This window comes from Polistes dominula, unplaced genomic scaffold (assembly GCF_049000335.1).
Source record: "Polistes dominula isolate Pdom_NZ unplaced genomic scaffold, Pdom_raw_medaka scaffold_35, whole genome shotgun sequence".
NCBI lineage: Eukaryota > Metazoa > Arthropoda > Insecta > Hymenoptera > Vespidae > Polistes > Polistes dominula.
In genome coordinates this window covers 2,628,072-2,651,304 of record NW_028300968.1, presented here as the reverse complement: position 1 = coordinate 2,651,304, position 23,233 = coordinate 2,628,072, and the positions used below count along the sequence as shown (strand labels likewise).

The following is a 23,233-nucleotide window of genomic DNA, read 5'->3' as shown; positions in this document are numbered from 1 at the left end:
AAAAAAAAAAAAAAGAAGAAAAGAAAAGAAAAGACAAGAAAAAAAGGGCCGAAGGGTAAAGATAAAAGAAGATACCTGAGAAGAGAATGAGTGAGAAAGAGAAAGGCAACTAGGGATGATCGACCTACTGAAGAAGACAATGAAGTAAAGAAAAGAAAAGATGAAGTGGATGAAGTAGACGAATAAGATTAAAAAAAAAAAAAAAAAAAAAAAAAGAAGAATAAGAAAGAAAAGGGTTATAAGAATAGGTTTGGTACTTGAGCGTGGTATTTGTTTTAGAATTCCTACGCTTTACCGGTGTTCAAAATGGCAAAGCGTTTGAAATCTGAAACGAATGCGCGCAAATCTTCATCTGAGAAAAACAAATCAAACAACCAACCAACCAACCTAACCAACCAGGAAAGAACGCGTAAAATGAATGGAAGAGTGTGCAAAAAAAAAAAAAAGAAATAAAATAAAAAAAAAAAAAAAAGAAAGAGAAAAAAAGAAGTGGAGAAATAAACGTAGAAAAAAAAAAAAAGAAGAAGAAGAAGAAAAAAAGGGAGAAGAAGGCCCTACGGCTCTAGGCCGTTTTCGCGTGCTAACAGAGAAAGTGAGGCCACTTAGGCACGATTAATCATTCTTCCTAGCTAACCCTTAAGAATTATTCAAGGGTAGCGTGTCCCTATATCATATTCCTAACCCCACACCCTTCCCTTCCACTATTCCCTTAACAGTTCATCACAAATTTTATCTTTACTTTAATTCATAAAAATCTTTCACGAATGTGCAAATACCTTTTTTTACCCCTTTAAGGTTAGGTTACAACAATTTGTACAATTAAGTTGAAAGAATCGTTGTTACAACCTGTTGTAACGATTGCATTTTTTATTCTTGAATAGATCACCTGTTTTTTAACCATTATACTTAATTTTTTTTCTTGCAACCCTTTATTAACATACATTACAACGTATGTGTTTTATCTGGAATAAAATGAATGCGAGAAAGAAAGAAATGTGTATGTATAAATATGTATGTGTGTGTGTTTATTCGAAGCGTTGACCAACACGACGTGTTGATTATGCTTGACTAATGCTTTTTTCTCACGATTTATTATCTTTCCTCTTTTCTTGCTTTTAAAATGAACGTCAAAACCCCTTTTTTTCTTTCTTCAAACGTAAAAGAATTTTTCTACGATTCCATCTTTTCTTTCTTTTCTCTTTGTCAACATGAGATCAATCGTAAATCCAATTGAAGTATAATTATATCGATTAGGTTTTCATTGTCGAACCTTCATTTTCTTTCCTTTTTCTACTTTTTTTTTTACTTGTCTTCGTAAAATAAGAAAGAATTTTCTTTTCGATTCTTAACTCGTTCAACATAACCTCTAAATCGTTATCGAATCTTTCCCCATTTGTCACAATTAAATTCTACTTTTGATTCGGTTAATTTTGACAAATGACTATGAATTACTTTTTTGATTAATTTTTATAATAATATTCTAAGATTTATTATTTAATTATACGATGATGAAAATAAAATAATTTATTGTTGATTTTTGTTAATAACTAACAAGAAAGTAAACTTCTTTTTTTAGAAAATATTATACACATAAGTAGAATGTAAATTTAGTTTAATTGTATTACGAGTTATTTTTTTTAAATTGTTTTAATTATTAAAAAAAAAATTATTTTAATAAAAGTTAGGTTAACATAAATTACAATTTGATATTTTGTAAGATTAAAAATTAATTATTTAAAACAAAAAAAAATTATTTTAACACAAATTGAATGAACATAAATTATAATTCAAAGTTTTATAAAATTGCATTTTTTATTAATTTATTTATTAATTTAAAACAAAAAAATTTATCGTAACAAAAGTTAGAGGTTAATATAAATTACAATTCGATAGTTTGTAAGGTTCAATTAATTATTTAAAACAAAAAAATTATTGCAACAAGAGTTAGGTTAACCTTAATTACAATTTGAAGTTTTATAAAATTGAATTTATTATTAATTTATTTATTAATTTAAAAAAAAATTAATATAACAAGAGTTACGTGAACATAAATGACAATTCGATATTTTGTAAGATTAAATTAATTATTTAAACTAAAAAAAATTATTGTAACACAAATTGAATGAATATAAATTACAATTCGAAATTTTATACAATTGAATTTCTTATTAATTTATTTATTAATTTAAAACAAAAAAATTTATCGTAACAAAAGTTAGAGGTTAATATAAATTACAATTCGATATTTTGTAAGATTCAATTAATTATTTAAAACAAAAAAATTATTATAACACGAATTAGATGACCATAAATTGCACTTCAAAGTTTTACTTATGATTAAAAGTTTCTATTTTAGAAACAAAAAGAAAGGATTGTGTTTTGATAATCAATAATTCAAGATTATTTAATTATCTAATTACTTGTAAAGATATTTTCAAATGTTTCACGAACAGATACACGTAGTTTTATTATTTACAAGAAGATTGACGAGTTACGTTGATAAACGTGGAAAGTAAATAGTCATGACAAATACGAAAGATGGCTAAATCCAATAAACCAGAGAACAGTTCAAAGGGAAAACTACCAACCTACCTACCTTCGTTTCCCTCGTAGTTTCTGATTGCATATTTATTTGATTTTATTTTCTCTCCTACGACCTTTTTCCTTTCTCTTTATCCCTTTCTCTTCTTATCTCATCATCCTTCGAGTAGAATGTTAGCAGAACAAATCTCGAATCAAGATCATTCCGTGAAAAAGAAGGAAAAAGGTTTAAAGGAATACGCGATGGGAGAGGAAGCATCGAGAAGAACTCGTTTAAAGCTCGAATAAAAGAAGAAATTGTAATGGATTCTAGAATAAGAATAAGAAGAAGAAGAAGAAGAAGAAGAAGAAAAAGGGCGTAATCGTTCCACATTTTTATGACTCTTCTGTATAAAGAATTAAAGAGGGAGAAGAAAAAAAGAGAGAGAAAGATAAAAGAGTAAAAATGATTTAACGATTTTAAAATTGCAAATACAATTTCCTTACTTCTGTATCTTTCGTTTCTTCCTACTTACTTTTTTGTATTCTGTATCTTGTTCTTTGTTTTATGCTTCTACTGTAAAAATAATTCAAAAAGGAAATGATAGGTTTAAGAATACAAAAAATGAGCTAACTATTAGGTTATCCTAAAAATGTCTTCCTTTTTTTGATAAGTTGAACAATATTGTATGTATAATATATTTTTTTATTTGTATTTTAGGTTATTTTACTAAAAAATATTGATTTTATTTTATTTTATCTTTTACTATACTTTAAATTATTCAACATAGAAAATATTGTGCTTTTAGAATTACTAAAAAGAAAGAAACCTTTGGGATAACCTAATATTAGTGCTCAGTTACAGTAACAGCAGCAAATATTGCAAACTCGTACTATTTTACGTTATTTTACTAAAAAATATCAATTTTACTTTATTTTACCTTTTACTATACTTTAAATTATTCAACATAAAAATATTGTGTCTGTATAATTACTAAAAAGAAAGAAACTTTCGAGATAACCTAATATTTTAAAGTTGCAAATATAATTTCATTAATTTTGTATCTTCCATTTCTTCCAACTTATTTTTTTGTTTTATGCTTCTCCTGTAAAAATAACTTAAAAAGAAAATGATAGGTATAAGTGTACAAGATTAGTTTAAAGTTGCAAATATAATTTTTGTAATTTTGTATCTACCATTTCTTCCAACTTCCTTTTTTGTTTTATGTTTTTACTATAAAAATAACTAAAAAGAAAATGATAAGTATAACAGTACAAAATGATCTAATGATTTTAAAGTTACAAAGATAATTTCTTTAATTTTGTATCTCCCATTTAATCCAACTTACTTTTTAGGTCTTATGCCTAACCTGTAAAAATAACTCCAAACAAAATAACAGTTCAAAAAATAATCTAACAATTAGTTGCAAATATAATCTTTTTAATTTTGTATCTTTAATTTGTTCCTACTTACTTTTTCGTTTTATGCTTTTACTGTAAAAATAACTAAAAAGGAAATGATAGATATAACAATATAAGAAATGATCTAACAATTTTAAAATTGCAAATATAATTTCTTAACTTCTGTATCCTTCATTTTTTCCTACTCCCTTTTCTTATTCTCTTCTTTTTGTACTACATTTTATATTTTACCTGTAAAAAGAAAACATGAGAAGTACAAAATGATTTAACGATTTTAAAGTTGCAAAATAAAATTTCCTCACTTCTATATCTTTTACTTCTATCCTCTTACTTTCCTTTTATTCTCTCCTTCTTCTACTTAGTTTTATATTTTACCAGAAAAAAGAAAACAAGAAAAGTACAAAATGATCTAACGATTTTAAAGTTGCAAAATAAAATTTCCTCACTTTTTACCTTTTCTTTCCATCATCCTACCTTTTTTCTTACCTTTTCTTTTTCTTCTACACTCTATCCTTGTTCTTTCTTATCAAAGAAACGAATAAGAGAATTCTTGGTAGAAACGGAACATCTCAGTTAAAGGAACACACACATACACACATATATACAAAAGGATCTCGTATTTCCCTTCCAACATTTCCTTCAGTGCTTACGTGACGGAAATACATGTCGTTCGCGAAATGAGCCGTGCGAAAAAAGGGAAGACATCTTTGCTCGGTGACCCAGGTTACACACTACCACCACAACCACCTTTACAAACTGAACCACGTATTTACGTTACATAAACTTTACCAAATAAACCAAGGATATATTTCTCGATTATATTGTTTGAACATTGTAACAAGATACTACTTCTTTAAAAAAAAAAAAAAAAAAAAAACTTTCAACAATTTCTGCTAATCTTTTTCTTTTAAAATAAATAAAAAAAATATTAGTAAAAAAAAAAACCTTTTGCATATTTCGTGCAACGTTTAAATTTACGTACAACTTACACCTAATAATTTTTGATTTTTATTTTAAATTAATTTATTTTGTATAATTTGAAGAAATATTTGACTGTATACGTGCACACTACTGTATAATTTGCTTTTACGTACAATTAACTTAATTTTTTATTTTTTATTTTCAATTTATTTTATATAATTTGAATATTTTACTGTACACGTGCACACTACTGTATAATTTTCTTTTACGTACAATTAACACTTTATAATTTTTGATTTTTATTTTAAATTAATTTATTTTGTATAATTTGAAGAAATATTTGACTGTATACGTGTACACTACTGTATAATTCGCTTTTACGTACAATTAATTTAATTTTGTATAATTTAAAGAAATATTTTACTGCATATTTGCACTACTGTATAATTTGCTTATGAACATAATCATTTTGCTTTTTTTATTTAATTAATTTATCGTATGTATGTTAAAAAAAAAATATGTTAACTGTGTTTAACTAATTTGCAAAAACGTAATTGTTTTTTTTTAGTTAATTTATTATTTATTACGTACAATGGTCTGTTTGAACATTTGTTTAATTTGTTTTCTTTCTTTCTTTCTGTTTTGTATTTTTTTAAATATAAATAATTCATTTAGTATAATTTTTCCACTTTGCTATGTTCCATTATCGATGATTATATAATATATGGTAAATTAAATGTTATTAAAAAAAAAATACTTTTATCGATAAATTTACTTAAACAAATATTTAATACAAGAATTAATGGAAATTAGTTGTTTTTTTCTTTTTTTTTCAGATAATAGAATAATCAAACAATTCGTTGACCATTGAATTTGATATTTTTTACAATAAAATCATATGATAAATAATAAATAATTTGAATGTTATATAATAAATGTGTTTTCGATAATTTTCGAATTATAATTAAACATTCATTAATGTTTCAAATTGTGGTTATTATTATTATTGTTATTTACGTTTTGAGATTTAATAACGAAATGAAATTATTACGTAAAATGTAAATGTTGTTTGTCATTGATTAAAAATGAAGAATACATTCTTCTAAAAAAAAAAACAAAAAAAAAAGATAGAAGTATAGATATAAGTGTGTATATGTTTGTTGGTATGGTTGAAAGTTCATATAACAGAAATTTCGGATGGTAGAACTTTCGAATAATGGATGTTGGAATAATGGAAGTTCTGCTGCATTGTTAAAGATGGCCGAGAAATAGACGAAAATAAAATACGAGTATAGAAAACAAGGTTAAAACAAGTTTGAAAATTCATATAAAAACATACAATATAACGTTGTATTATTTATTTTATTTTTGTAATAGTATTATAAATATCATTCGTAAAAAAAAAAATAAAAAATATCAATATGCGTGTTTTAAAACGAAAGAAAAATTATATAACCTAACCTAGAAAGAGATTTTTGATTTTACATTGAACAACAAAACGAAAATATTTTCTGTAAAAAGAATTTGAACAATTAATAATACACATTGTTTTTTTTTTTTTTATTGTTAATTAATACACTGGAGTATTAAAAAGTTGATCACAGCTCAAGAAAGTTTCGAATAATTTCTAATAAATAAATCTCATTTTGTAATAATAAAATATATTCAACAAAATAATCGATAAGATGGATAATAAAAATAACAGACAAAAGGAAGAAGAAGATTACTGTGTCAGGGTTTACGAAAAAAACAAAAAAAAAAAACTAGGAAAAATAGAGAAAAGGAGGTTTGGAGAAAGAATTTGATGGAAAAACATGGGACAGAAGGGGAAAAAAAGGACAACAAAAAAACAGACAGAACAAAATAGACGATCCGTTAATGGACAAAGTATTCAAGACGTGCACACATAGAAAAAAAAAGTACCATATATATGGTTTTGTCGTCATCGATGCTTCCATGGAAAAGAGCAGGGAAGTTACACACCAAAAACTAAACAAAAAGAAGGAAGAAAATGAAAGAAAGAAAAAAAAGGAAAACAAAAAACAAAAGTAGAATAAAAAAGGGTTCACAAATTAGAGTTACGGGTTTGCAAATAGTTACATGTAAATCGTGTCCCACCCTCAAACCCCTAAAAACTCCCACACCCCTACGTTAATCGTTCTCTTTTCCTATCGGTTTCCAATTTTCAGTGTGGAAAATTTTCACCAACGAGAAATAAAAGCTAGCTTCACTAATTTGTAAACGAGTGTAGAAAAAACAAAAAAACAAAAAAAAAACAAAAAAAAACAAAAACTAAACCACGTCGACGAGTCGTTTCGAATGAGGTGGGGAGGGGAAGGGGAAGAGAAAAAAAGAAAAAAAAAGAAAGAAAATACAAAAAGCACAAAAGTGGAAAGAAAAAGAGGGGTAAAATAAAAAAACACACACACATGAGTTCACACATGTGTGTATGCAAACCACACGATGTGACTTGCACTGCACTGTACTGAACTATCCAACATATATATTGACGCATACACACAAACAAGCTGGAATTACGACTAGATCCTGTTTGCTAGAATCAAGCAGATCAGTTACAACAAAAAAAGAAAGAAAAAGAAAACTAGGGAGCAAATGTTACGTCAAATGAAATACTTCCGAAGTCTTTCCGGTTGCTTTTTTTTTTGGTTTTGTTTTTTTTTCTCGATCGGATGTTGAAAAGAAAAGCCATTGTTAAACTACGAGTAAAGCATGAGAAGGGGTTAGTACGAGAGAATAGGGGTGAGTGAGTACGAAGGTGGGGGTAAAACGCGACTGCAATTTAACGTTACGTTTGCCGAACATGTAGGGCGAGGTTTCACTAGCTAACTGTGTTTCTATTTACGTGAAAAATCCTCGTATACAACGATTTACATTGACGCATTGGCTTTTTGTATACTTTTCTGTCAAACGACACGTTAATCTCGATAGGGACAATGTGTTGCTATTCGAACCATCCAATGTCATTCGATCATTTTAAATTGAATACCATTGTACCTCGGTTATCCTACTGAAATTGTTCAACACATATTACACTCGTACATATTTAAATACTCCACGACAATTTATATACGTATATGTATGTATAAAATGAACTGAAATATTCCTAGGGGATTAATACAAAATTTCTATTATATATTATATTAAACCTTTCATTATTACTTAACCAGTTAACTAAGTTTGACGAGTATACCCGTTATGAGTAAATAGTGGCTGACCATTGGCTATTTTAATTGTAATTTTCTAAAAAAAAAAAAAACCAAAAATAATCTTAAATTTAAGAAGAAATTCAAGATTTGTAAATTAATATTTTTGTTTTTACTTTTAGAGTTCATTTTATTCGCGTAAATGAGCAATTTTAACCTCAAAACTCGTGATGGGTCGATAGTAGCGACACACAGCGGTGCTCACTTTCAAAATGGAGTATCATAGTTAACCAGTTAAATGCCGTATGTGATAAAGTTTTGTAAGAATCATCGACAGATATGAGTGTATTAAAAATTTGATAACACAACTATGAATTAATCCTAACCATTTGATTATATTTGTAGATGAAATAAATGCAATTGAAATAAAAAAAATTGAGACAAGGGATAAAATAAAGAAATGAAACGTAGAGAGACAAGAAGCAAGGGATTTGAAAAATTAATAATATAAAGTTGAGCGAAATAAATAAGTTTAGGAGGAGTTAGTGGTGGGTGGTGGATGAGGTAGAAATGGTGGCCGAGGATAGCGCTTTGTTTTCTCCTTGAACTCAACTCCCGTTTTCCTCCCGGAGCTGGCTCTTTACTCTGCCATTAGAAAGCGTTTCTATGCCGGTGTTCAGGATAAATAGTTTGCACGAAGAGAAAAGGTTTTCCGCGCTGGTAATTTATCTCGAACGTACGAGAAGCTCCATTAAAGTGGAGATAGAAGAAGAGAAGGCTTCGAACGTACCCGTCGACTCCTGGGAAAGAGAAAAAGAGAAAGAGTGAGTGGAAAAGAGAGAGAGAGAGAGAGAGAGAGAGAGTGAGTCTTTCTGAATCTACGAAAGGTTGCTGGTGCCGGTTTGGGATTACTATAGCGTCGAACTATATCTATCCTTTCTATAATATTTTTTCGCTTAAGGTTAAATAAGAAGAAAACTGAGAGAGAAAGAGATAGAGGGGTGGATGAAAGAAAAAAATTAAACCAAGATAGAAAAAATAATATTACGATAAAAACAGGAATAGGTTAAATGGAAAAATTAAAAAGATAAGTTAAAATAAAAATAAGGGATGATGATACTGCAAGGAATGAATAAATCTAATATTTTGTAAATTATGTTATATGTAAAATTGTAGAAATTTGTTCTATCTTCTTTTTCATTCTCTGATGTTAATCTTAGGTTATGTTAACTTTTATATGTATATATGTAAATGTTTTGACTTTATGTATATATGTAGAAAATTCGAAACGTCCGTCAGTCTCGTATACTGTCCTATCCTCGTAACTTTAGAATTTCTTCCGATTCGCTACCCTTAACTCGAGTCGTTTCGCCAACTTAAATTGCATTGTTCGCGAAGTAAATCAAACGACATCTGTCGTCGCATTTTACTACTGCACAATATACAAACGAGAGAGAATTTTCATTCGTATAGTAAAGTAAAGTCGAATTATAACGATGCTAAGGAAAATAGAAGGATGTTTTAGAATGTGTATATATATATATATATAAATTTTCATTTTATGAATATTCATAACGAACGTAATCCTGATTTATATTATATAATATATAGATATATAATAATATTCTGGTAACAAGGAATCATAACCTAAAATATACTACATAAAAAGATTATTATTAAAATCATTTATTTTTCGTTCATCGAATCATAAAATGTAAAATATAAAATATAAATAAAGATAATATAAATAATACATAAAAAAAAAAAATAACCATATCATAAAAATAAAAGTAATATTTAAAATTTTTTTAAAACTTGTCTAACACACGTACACTCGTTGTTAAAAATATATAACAATGCAACATAACGATTTGACATCTACTACTACTATTATTATTATTATTATTATTATTATTATTATTATTATGATTATTATTATTATTATTATTATTATTATTATTATTATTATTATTATTATTAATATTTCTAGTACTGATCGGATAAAAATTAATAAAAATTCAAACCGTCGATTATCAAGCATCGAACGATACGAACGGTACGATAAACAAGAGGAAAAGGGTATAAGGAAGGAAGTAAGAGAGGTGGGGTGGTTTGAAGGGGGTTTGGTTGATGCGAAAACCGGGAAGCACTAGTTAAAGTTTGTCATTAATTAACGAGAATTTAATACACCTGTAAGTGGTAAATTTCTGTCAGTCGTCCATCCTCGAACACTCCAGCCCCTTACCCCCTCTAACACCCCCAACAACCCGTTGCTTTACCGTCCGTTCTATGTTGGTGATCGATCGATTCACCCCATAACGGGTCTCACTTCAATTAATAATTTACCTACCTACCCCTCTCTCATCCTCTCTCATCTTTTGGGGTGGGCTTGGGGTGGGGGAGGATATAACTGTAGTTCAATTACCATTCAACCGAGTTTCACTCGTTGATCATAGAATAATTTCAGTCAGAACGAGATGGGATGAGTTAACGGACAACCGTAACGACTATTAATTTGTAAGCTGCTGAAACTTACGTTTTCGAATACGTGTTGAGACATATGTGTGTGTGTGTGTGTGTGTGTATGTATGCGTAGGTGAATAATCATGAAAGGTAATTAGTATGCATGTACACGTTTAGTTAGAAAACTTTTCCCTATCTATCACTTTGTTACTAGGATAGGTCTCACCATCCATCGGTCACGATTAAATATATCATCTGTAACTTATAAAGCTTTAGGATATCTCATCTGTTATATGCATAAAAACTATATATATGTATATGTATGGTGTGTACGTGTTCTACTGATATTTCTCAGTTGTATATGTGAAAGAATATATATATATATATAGATATATTATATGGGATCTAACTAGGTAACTACTTTTATCTGTAAAGTGAACTTTGTCCCTATAACTAAGGGAAAACGGATTCGTGACACCGGTTATAACGAGAACGTTCATTAGTCGGATAAAATTACCGTGTACGTAGACAAATTTTTTCGTTCGAGTTTTCCAACTGTAAAAAGAGAAAAAGAAAAAGAAAAATAAAAAAAAAAAATTACTATTCTCTTCTTTCTTGCTAGATGAGCAGATGCTTTTCTATTGGGAGTGAAAAAGGGTGGTGGTAGTGGTGGTGGTGGTGGTGGTTGAAGATAGGAAAGAGAAAAAGGTTAAGGGAAGGAAGGGGGTTTTTAAAGTAAAAGATGGTGGGAAAGATAGATAAAGCTTTTTATCTACCGACGAATCGTGAAAAATCTCGAGGAAAAGGGAGTCTCGTTACGTGTACCAGGAAAACCTTGTAGTAGTTGCTTTAGAAGGGTTGGTGAGATATGAGAATCACGTGAGGGCGTTTCCTAGAATATATATATATATACAACTATATGGTCAATTCTTTTTGTTTTTTAATTTTTTAGTTACTTTCTAGTAAGATTTTTAATTTTTTTTTATTTATTCGATGAAATATTTGTTTAAATAAAAATTATTATCATGTAGGTTTTTCTTTTTTGTATTTAACGATTAATAATTACATAATAAATTTTATTTATTATAATAAATATTAATTTGAACTATTTTTTATTTTCTAGTTAGATCTTCAATTTTTCTATTTATTCAATGAAATATTTGTTTAAATATAGACAATATTAAAAGATATATATTAATATTATTATTATATATATTTAATTAAGTTTTCTGTTACTTTTAGGTTAGAAAATAGTAAAGATAATAAAATATATGTTATAATAATAATAATAATAATAATAATAATAATAATATATATTTTCATATCGTCTATATTTAAATAAATATTTAATTATTTTTTTATTCTACTTTTAAGTTAGAAAATAAAAAAGATAATTTAAATATATATACACACACTTTTCTTTCTATATTTTTAGGTTAGAAAATAAAGTATGTACTATATAATTATAATAATAAAAATAATAATAATAATAATAATAATAATAATAATAATAATATATTTTCTCATATTGTCTATATTATAAATATTTAATTAGTTTTTCTTTTTACTTTTAGGTTAGGAAATAAAAAAGATAAGTTAAATATATATAAACACACTTTTCTTTCTATATTTTTAGGTTAGAAAATAAAATATGTATAATAATAATAATAATAATAATAATAATAATAATAATAATAATAATAATAATAATAATAATAATAATAATATATATTTTTTCATATTGTCTATATTATTATATAAATATTTAATTAGTTTTTCTTTTTACTTTTAAGTTAGAAAATAGTAATATTAGAATATAATTATAAATTTATTATATTATACAAAATTGTTCTGTGAGCATACAAGAAATTTGTACACACCTACCTAACGTTTGTAAATTTAACCAACTACTACTACTATTATTATTACTATTACTAGTTTTCCCTCTGTCGCCGTTGCCAAGTCACGAAAGCAAAATTTATGATTTCCCCTCGAGTTTCTAGGAAAGTGTTAGCGATTGATTCTAATGTTCGATTGCTCCATTTTCATTTTAAACAAAATTACGTTACACTATGTATAATTTTACTATATTCTCTTTAAAGCACATTTTTAAAAATCATTTTCAAACCTCTTTTTTTACGAGTTAGAAAAAGAAAAGTAGAAATAAGAATAGAAAGATGAGACAAACGTGAAAAGAAGGATGGGGAGAAATAAAATGAATTTTTTGAGGTGGGGAGAAAAAAATGAATTTTTTTTTTTTTAAATTGGGAACAAAACTTCGTAAAAAATAAAAAAAATAAAAATAAAAAAAAAAAATTAGAAGAATGTAAAGTACTCTAGGAATGGAAGATATGAAACAAACAAATAGAAATAGAAAGAATAAAAGAAAGAAAAAAGTAAAATAAAAGAAGGAAGATTTATTAATGGCGTTTCCCTTCGTCAAAAAGCTTCAAAAACTTGAAAGCACGGATGTAAGTGCGAACGACATCGGAGACGGATATGTTTTCTGTGAACGTGGACGCAAAACTCACCAAACCAACTCACCCACACCCATCCCCCACCCATTAACTACTAAACTTATCCGGTCGAGAAACGTGCAAAACACGTATACGAAATATACGAAAATTGAAATATTCCATGTGGGGAAAAAAATATCTTCCCTTGCTTGACAATTTATGAGTTTTACGACTTGGTAGTTGGTCGTTAAAAAAAAAAAAAAAAAAAAAAAAATAACTTTACGTTCTTTACACCCCCTATTACTCGTTTCTTGGTTCGTCACGCATATCATATGGTGTTAGATGTGACTTAATATTTTTCTTTTTATGATACTCCTTTTCATAGGAGACAAGACTTTTTACGACGCCTATTTACGTAAACGACAACCATGATGATCATGATGATGATAATAATAATAATAATATAGAAATAACGTTAGGTGTAGTTTTTAACGTTACGTGTGTTATCCTCGTTTTTTTTAGGAGGACATCAAAAAAAAAAAAAAAAACATTGTTATCAAAACGATTCTTTTTATGGTCCTGTTAAAGTCGTAAAGATGAAATATAAAAAAGTGATATAATGATAAAAGAAAAAAATAATAATACTAGTAAGAAGAAGATGTTTAAATATATTATATTCCCTAATTTTGAATCCTTTAGTTACCAGTGACCCATATACGAATAATTAAAGCAAAACTTTAACCTACTCATATAAGAGTCTTACCATGCAACAACGTAAATAACGTATGCAACGAGCGAATTAATAAGGATTAAATAATTGTTAATTAAAAAAATAAAAAAAGAAGAAAAAAAATACAAGAAAAACAATTAGAAGGACAATTTTAATCGCAACGTTAATTAATAATAACGAAAATGAACGAAGATATAAAATACGTGTAACGTTAAGATATATATATCAAATATTTAATAATTATTTAGAATAATATCTATGAAGAAAAGAAATAATTTAAATTAATACATATTATAATAATAACAATAATAATTATTTAAAAATTAATAATATTTATTAAAATTTAAATTTTATATTTATTAAAATATTTATTATTTGATATTATTTAAATTTTATATAATATTATATTATATTACTTATATATTATATAAATATTTATTGATTATATAAATATATTAATTTAAATATTATTCTATATATATTATATATTATTATTTAATATTATTTAAATTTTATATAATATTATATTCTATTATTTATATATTATATAAATATTTATTAATTATATAAATATATTAATTCAAATATTATTATATATATATATATTATATCATATTATTTAATATTATTTAAATTTTAATATTTATTATAAAATAATTTTTTACTTCTTCTACTTCTTTCTTCCTTTTCATTTCTTTTTTTGTTTAAACAAAAACAATATCTACCTGTCTTTCTTCCCTGACAACTATTTACGCTCATCTATTTTTTTTTGTACCATTCTTTCTTTCTTTCTTTCTTTCTTTCTTTCTTTCTTTCTTTCTTTCTTTCTTTTATTCTTTCATCCTTTTGCCGTTAATAACCGCTAAAGTTTACAATGTTGAAGTAGAGTCAACCCAGCCAGCCAGCCAACCAACCAGTCAGCCAGATGATAATTTTGTAAGATCGTGTGTTGCTTTGTCAACCAAACTCACAGTGCAAAACGTGTCAGTCTAATTAGTCATAGGTTAAATACCGGCCAGAGTTCAAGTACACAATTTAGTCTAGTACTCGTTTCATCCCTCTTCTTCCTCCTCTAAACCCTGCCTATCCCCACAACCCCTTCTTCTCTAACTTCATATACCAGTTTTCCGAAAACTACTATAAAATCGTCGTGTACTCTCATTCAAAGTAATCAAAAAGAGAAAATAATAAAAATAAAAATAAAAGTAACCCTTGAAATAATCTTATAAATGTGTCAACCCCTTTTTTTATTTTTCCATTTTACATATCACTAATTTTCCTATTTCCCTACAACCCTCATTCTTTTTTATTTTTCTATTTTATTTTTTTCTATTTCTTGTATCACTAATTTTCCCATTTTCCTACAACTCTCATTCTTTTTTATTTTTCTATTTTATTTTTTTTTTTTATTTCATGCATCACTAATTTTCCCACTTCCCTACAACGCTTATTTTTTTTTTTCATTTTTTTTTGTAGATGCAATTAAATTAAAATTACGTTAAAAAATATTACAAAGTATTACAAATTTCATGTTTTCAAATGAAGTTATAAATTTAGTATTTTTTTTTCTTTTTTTTTTTTTTAAAGAAGAAAATCGTTTTTGAACGAACCTTTACAAACCTTTACACACACACGCTTGCAAGCAGTCACACATACATATATATATATATATATATATATATCTTTACATGAAGAAACTATTTTGGTCGAGCCATTGATAAAACGGAAAACGGGTGTTCTCGATGTAAACGAGGGAAGAGAAATCGAGTGCTTTTATAAATAGTCACTAGAACTAGAGACTCTAATAATGTTTTCCTATTGGTATAGAAATTTCATTAGGTAAGACGATACGTTGATAAAACGTATCTCATAAATAAACGACATAAATCAAATAAATGAATAAAATATATATACATAGGAATAAATTATTGTACATTATTTAGCTATTTTATTGCTTTATTTTTAACAACAACAAAAAAAAACTAAAAAAAGGAAAAATATATATTAGGTTTATCGAAAAATTTTGCCTATTTTTAATAATAAAACAAAATTCATAAATTTTTATATATTTTGCAATTGACTAATATTTATTAAATAATATAATTATTATCATTATTATTTATAACTTCTTATCATAGTTTGCTGACCAAATTCGTATATTGCATTTTAAAAAAAAATAATAAATATATTATTTATATATATTATTTAATATTATATTATATTAAATATTATTTAATTATTTTATATTATTAAATATTCTACTAATTATTAAAATATTATATTATAATATCTTAATGTCCAATATATCCTATATATACATATATTATATATAATATATAAATTGAAAAAGTGAATTTACTAGATAGGAAATAGTAATAAAAATAGTGGAAAGAAAGTTATTTCCTATTGGTTGTACATCTTTATCGTAAACTGTCAAGTTTTCCTTCGCGCAGAAGCCGAGAAAACGCATTTGGGACGTCCGTACCGTAAACGGATGTGAACTACTGCAACAGAAGAGGAAGAAGGATGTTACTAGAAGAGAGATAGTAGATACTCCACCTATTTCTCTCTCTCTCTCTCACTCTTTGTATGAAGTGTATTTCCCACGCCTGGGCTGGTAGATTACGCAGAACTCGTAAGGACTCTGTATTGGTAAAGCGATTCGCATAAGCAAACTGCAGAACATGATGGTGTTGGTAGGAGGAGAAAGATAGGGGTTGGGGAAAGGTTGAGAGGGTGCAACGGTGTGGCCTCGAAGGTCAACGTTCTCTCTCTAAAAGGGAACGATAAAGGAAGGAGGAACGGATCCATCGGATTATCGATCCTATAGAGTAGGAAGAGAACATTCGGTTAGTTCAAAATGACTCTAACTATAAAGATAGTAGACCCCCTCCTCTTCCTCGATCTAAAAGGATCTTCCAACGATTAGGCGATTTCTTCTAAAGCGTGTCAGGTGGTAAAAGAAAGAAAAGAAAGGAAAAGAAAGAGGGAAGAAATTGTACGAAGGGGATGATTTTTCGAGCTTAAGGATTACACTTGCAATCGGCTTATATGAAACGGTGCGAGAAATCGAGACTAATACGTATATATATACATCTTAACAAAGTCTTTGCGAGTATTGAAAGATACTTTTGAGAAATAGGAAAGAAACCTTCAAAGAAAGAAAAGAGACAAAAATGGGAAGATAAGAAAAAGGAGGATGATGATAATTGGGGTTGAAGGTTAAAACTATCGAGAAAGATGTTAGAGATCATTTTGTGAACAGGTAAAATAAATTCCGTGTCGATATCTGATGCTAACCGGAGAGTAGTTCGCGTCCATCGCGTTTCGTTCATCGTTTTAAGGATAGGCCGCAAGCAAGCAAGCAAGCAAGTAGCAGCAGCAGTAGCAGCAGCAGCAGCAGCAAACCAGGGGCGGAGGAAAAAGCAATCAATCTTTGAGAGGCAGATGAGTGCGGGAACCTAAAATATAGGGCAACACAAATTTAGTCTAGCTGGTGCCGCCGGTGGTAGTGGTGGTGGTGGTGGGTCCGCCGTGTGCGCGTCCACGTGTCGACGTGAATGCGCAACCGCCCGGGTTTGTAATCGATATTGCCGACAAGGCACCACGCCCTGCACCTGCGAGATGTGCGGGATATGCAATGGTACTGAACGGTCCGGGATCCACAACCCCCACCCCCGCCCCGCTTTCTCTTGCTCCCTACTACTCCTTCATTCCACCCCCTTCTCTCTCACTCTTTCTCTTTCTCTCTTCACCTCTACGTTACTATACTACTACACTTCATACTCCTTCACTTTGTTCTCTACCCTCACAGCAACCCAACCCAACCAACCAACTCAACCCAACCCAACCAACCTTTACTTACTTTCTATCCCTCTCTCCCCTTTACCCTCCTCTCTTTCTTCCTATCTTTCTTTCTCTTTCTCTTTCTGTCATATTTTCTATCCAATTATCTGTTTATCCATCTCTGTCGTCTCAACCCTCAACGTTTATTTCATCTACTACCATCTTTCTCTTCTTGCCCTTAGAATTGTCCAGTAACGTCAAACCCCCTTCCCCGTTGTGTTGGTCGTTGGAGAATTTGTTACCGTTGCGGTTTACGTTGGCATCACTGCCAACAAATTCAAAAGAGTCCGACCTCGCCGAGTGAAACTCCGAGCCGAGAGCTGAGCTGAGCCGAGGCCCCGAGCCTTCCTTGCCGCTTCTTTTCTTTTCTTTTCTTTTCTTTTATTTTCTTTTCTTTCGTTTTATCCCGTTCTACCACGCCCGCATCCCCCTAGTCATCCCCTCGTCATCCCCTTTTGCTTGCCACACTTCTACCTTCAGCCCCTTCACTTTCCACAATTCCCCCACCTCCATCTCAAGCTCTCTCTCTTTCTCTCTCTCTCTCTCTCTTCTGCTCTTACCGTAAAATGAGACTTAGATTTTATACGGTCACGTCTTATCCGTGTCGGTCAGTTTTCTATTTCTCTATTTCTAGCATCCCCTCCCTCCCCCTCCCCTCCTCCTCACATTCTCCTTCTGTTTCTTTCTTCCTTTCTCGATTTTTTATTTCTCTATTTCTAACCCCTCCCCCTTCAGCACCTCACCTCTTCATTGTTACTCAACAATCGATAGCAAAATTCTAGAAAATCCGCTTTTAGATTTATCTTTCAATCTATCTTACTTTCATTTTATCTTTTTATCTCTGTTTCTATCTCTTTTTATTTCTTTTCTTTTTTCGTCTTCGTATTCTTCATCCTATCATAGTCTAGGGGTGAAACGATAGAAAAATAAAAAGAGTTTTATTGTTTTTTTTCTTTCTTAATGACTTTATAGGTTAGGAAAGAAGTATAAAATAATGAAAATAAAAAAGTAGTATTAGTATTGTTTAAATTATTATTAGTATTATATTAATTTTACTATTAGTATTATTAATATAAAATAGTTATTATTATTGTTATAATTATTTTTTGCTCGAACTTTCATCTAATATCACGGATTTTGATTTTTTTTAATGAATTTATAGGTTAGGAAAGAAATGTAAAATAATAAAAATAAAGGAGTAGTGTATTAGTATAGTTTAAACTATTATTAGAATTGTATTATTAGTATTATTAGTATAAAATAGTTATTAATATTGTTATAACTTTTGTTATTAGAACTTTCATCTAATATCACGGATTTTGTTTTTCTAATAAATTTATAGGTTAGGAAAGAAAAGTAAAATAATGAAAATAAAGGAGTAGTATTAGTATTGTTTAAATTATAATTAATACTGTATTATTAGTATATAATATTGTACTATTAGTATTATTAGTATAATATAGTTATTAGTATTATTATAATTATTTTTTGCTAAAACTTTCATCTAATATCACGGATTTTGTTTTAATTACTTTATAGGTTAGGAAAGAAATGTAAAATAATAAAAATAAAGGAGTAGTGTATTTTTTTTTTAGTATTGTTTAAATTATTATTAGTATTGTATTATTAATATAAAATAGTTATTAATAATATTATAATTGTTTTTGTTAGAACTCTCTTAAATCTAATATCACAGATTACGCGTTATAAATAACGATTTTTCTCTCTCTCTTTTTATTATCATTTTTTTTTTTGCATCATAGTGCATTATACCGTTGAAGCTTCTTTTTATTATTATCTTTTTGTTTTATTTTTTTTATATATATACGTTAAGCCGCTTACAACTATGAATAATACATTTTACTCTATAAAAATGTTGTTGTTAAACTACGAAATAGCTTTATTATAGTAAAAAAACATGAGAAACCAGAGGAATAAAACAATTTTCCTAAAACGTTTTTCAATTGAAAGACCTATTTACTATTTTTCTCCCATTTTTCTTTTATCTTTCGAATTAAATTTCGAAGGAAAGATAAAAATCTCTCGAGATTGTTAGAGCCAGGAAAAAAAAAATGAAACAATTAGGTGAATAGTGTGCATATACATGTATACTTCTATGTGTGTATGTGTGTCTCAAATCGTCATCAAAAATGTCCTTGAGTTGGCAAAGAATGTAGTCCAGTTTTACATCCACTACAACCACCACCAAAACCATAATAATACCCATTTTCTAACGTCATCAACGATTTCGTCCATTTTCAAATATAAGTCCGATTATCATCCACCCAACTTCTTATTTGCTCTTCCGGTTTTACAAGAGTTCGCAATTAATTCGTACCACGTATTAAGTTCACCCTTACCCCCAACTAACCAACCAACCAACCAACCAACCAACCACGTCAGCATTCCCCGTGCTGCTTAAGAAAACAACTAAAATTCATTTATGGCGCCGAGAAATTCTTATCCCCCGTTCATTTTAGTCTCTCGTTTCACATTTCTTCTCTCCTCTCCTCTCTTCTCCTTCTTTTTCTCTTTGGTCTCGTTTGGTTAGCTAGGAAACTGTGTCAGCTGTTTCGCGACATTCGATAATATGCTTAGCACAAGTTTCTTTCACAGGATTTTCTTATATATATAAGGAGAAACATTTAAAAATATATATAAATATAAGATAAGTGTGAGAGATGGGGTGGGGTGAGAGAGGAGGTGAAAAAAAAAGAAAATTAAACACAATGCCTGGCAGCGTTCCAATTACCGATAAAAACTGCAATTTCCTACTGACGACGACACGTTAAATAATTTCTTACGAAATAAAAAATAAAAATTACAAAAATGAAATGACCCTTCGAACGTTTTTTTTCTTTTTCTTTCTTTTCTATGATTGCCGAGTATTCCGGGTCTTCCCCAATTTTTTTTTACTTTCTTTTTTTCGTTATAGAGGTCACCCTTTTAGAGATTTGACCTAAAGTCGAGATCTCAATTACTTATAAACCATTTCTCGTATTTATCTATGCAATTCAACTATGCAATTTTGATTCTTTTTTATTTTTATTATTTTTATTATTTTTATTAGTTTCAAAATTTATTACCTCTTTGTCTCTCACACGTTATTTTTTTACTATTTTTTTTTTTTTTTGGTTTATTTGTTCTGTCCAAACGGTTTACCGATTTACAACCAATCGCTAGGAACGAACGATACCAAAATACTAAAATAAAAATATGCCAAACACGTTGAAAGATTTATATCGGTATACAGACTTTTCCTTCCCCTTCTATCTTTCCCACCCTATCGATATGGGGTCTTTTACCCCCCTATTAAAAGCAGTCAAAATTCAACGACCTTGTCAAAAAAAAAAAGACAAAAAATTGGATTTGAAAATCGAATCGTTGACGTGTGCGAGTCATACGTAATAAACCATGTTAGTATCGATCATCACTCACACACTCTCACATTATTGGACGTTCACGTGAATCCCGAGGTGTCGGTGGATATTCAAATAAATTATACATCATCTATTATTATTATTATTATTATTATTATATTATTATTCGTAAATTATTAGAATAGAATTTTTATACTTTTTTTTTGCAGAGAAAAATCTTTTTAATCTAATTTGTAATAATCATATTTAGCTTTGTTTTAAACAAATCGTTCATTAATAATTTTTTTTTGTGTTCTTTTCCTTTTATTACTATTATTATTATTATTCGTAGATTACTATAACAAATGAATAAGAATTTTTATATTTTTTTTTGTTGGCAAAGAAAAATCTTTTTAATCTATTAGGTCGAGTCATAAGTAACTTCCGATGCGGCTATGTAGAATCTATTTTTCGTATTTACCTACTATAAGTCACCGAAACAAACGGATTTTCGATATCACTTTATAGATGAGAATTCAGTTAGTCTTCTGTTAACTTTTTTATACAGTCAATGTTAGATTAAACCGTTTTTCTTAACCACTGAAATGGATAGTAAAAAGTGCATATTCGAAATGTAATGCTTTAGGAATTGAAACAAGATAATGGCACTAAAGTGGCAACTGAAAAAATATGCAGCGTATACAGTGCAGGACTGATAACTGATAGAGCAGTCAGAAATTGGTTTGTAAAATTTCGTTCTGGAGATACGATCTTAAAAGATGAACCGAGTGCAGGACGTATTTCCGACTTTGACGAACCTTTTAAAGGTAATATTGGAGCAAAATCGAATAGATACGTTGAACAATTGCAAAGAGTGCAAAAAAAAACTCCATGAAAGGTGTCTTGCACTTATCAGTCGCAGAAACGCCATTCTTTGTCTCATAAAAACTGAAAGTTATTTATGACTCGACCTAATAACTTTTAATAATCATATTTAGTTTAGTTTTAAGCAAATTGTTCATTAAAAATTTTTTTTTGTGTTGTTTCTCTATTATTATTATTATTCGTAGATTGCTATGACAAATAAATAAAAATTGTTATATTTTATTTTTGGAAGAGAAAAATCTTTTTAATCTAATTTTTAATATAATCATATTAAGTTTTGTTTTAAACAAATCGTTCTTTATCACGAATTTCATTTATTCATACAAATATTTCGATATTTTATTATATGATATAATATATGTTATGTATATATAGAATTGTATTTGATAAAATCAATTAGATTAGAAACTAATCCCATAATTCGTTGATAAATTCCCCAGTATCGTTCGTTATTTCAATGCATGAAACGTTTCCTATCCTCGATCTAACAATTATTTCGACAGTTTACTTAGTTAATTAGCCAAACGGTAATCTCAAAGCGTATACTAATTTTATCATAGTTTATTCTACTCACGTTTTATTACCATTCCGGTAATTAAAACACCCTATATTATAAATATAGCATATATATATATTATAACTCATTTAATCATCTTTTTTTTATCAACAAAAAATTTCGTACAAAGAAAAAGTTCGATTGAACATAAATTTGTTAAAAAATTCTACGAAGAATATTCCAAGTTTTCTTTCGAATAAGCAAAATATATATATATCCACTTGTACGTGTACATGTGTGTATATATATGTGTATATGGGGGTGGGGGGGGGGGGGTAGGAAAAAGTTATCTTACGGTTAGAATAGATTTTTCGTTCAATGTAAAGCCCGTGAAATGAAAAGCAATATGAGGGGGTAGAAAAGGATAGAGTTTGGGGTGTGAGGGGTTGAAGTAGTAAAAGAATATTAGATTGGTACAAAGTTCGAGAACTTACCTAGGATTTTCTCGTTCGGATAATGATTTAAGTCCTTGCATTTACAAGTTTAGGTTAAAGAAAACTATCCACACCCAAAAATAGAAAAACCCCATAAGCTTGGGTATTTTTTTTTTCTATAAATATCAAACGTTGCAAAAGGGGATGATATTTGAAACGAATTTTGGTAGGGATCGATCAGTTTCGAATGAATTCTCGCAAGGGATCGTAAATACGTCATCCATTATCGAATATTTCAATAATGGCGTTGTATACCAGAACACTGTAACGTCGAATTTAAAGGGGTGGAGGGGTTCTACGGGGTGATGTAGGGTAGAAGGGGAGAAGGAAAATTTTATTACCGCAATTGCCGTTAAACGCACGGCCTACATTTCCTTCGTGTTACCTCATCATCAAGCTATTATGCGCATGATATTTAATGATATTAAAATTTAGTATGAATCCCTGTGGTCGAGTTCAATTCCTTTTTCTATATGG

At 28.5% G+C, this 23,233-nt stretch overlaps 1 protein-coding gene across 17 annotated transcripts in view; it reads left to right on the top strand.

The window, feature by feature from the left end:
- Positions 1-23,233, top strand: part of mmd (disintegrin and metalloproteinase domain-containing protein mind-meld) — a 99,183-nt gene that overhangs the window by 23,561 nt on the left and 52,389 nt on the right. Inside the window, exon 1 of one of the 17 annotated variants that reach the window (XM_089173310.1) lies at positions 17,146-17,319. The exons of the other annotated variants lie outside the window; for them this stretch is intronic. Within the exon in view, the coding sequence (XP_089029436.1) occupies positions 17,301-17,319 (19 nt within the window). The 5' untranslated portion in view covers positions 17,146-17,300. Of the gene's footprint in view, positions 1-17,145; positions 17,320-23,233 lie in introns of those variants that run through there. 17 annotated transcript variants of the gene reach the window in all.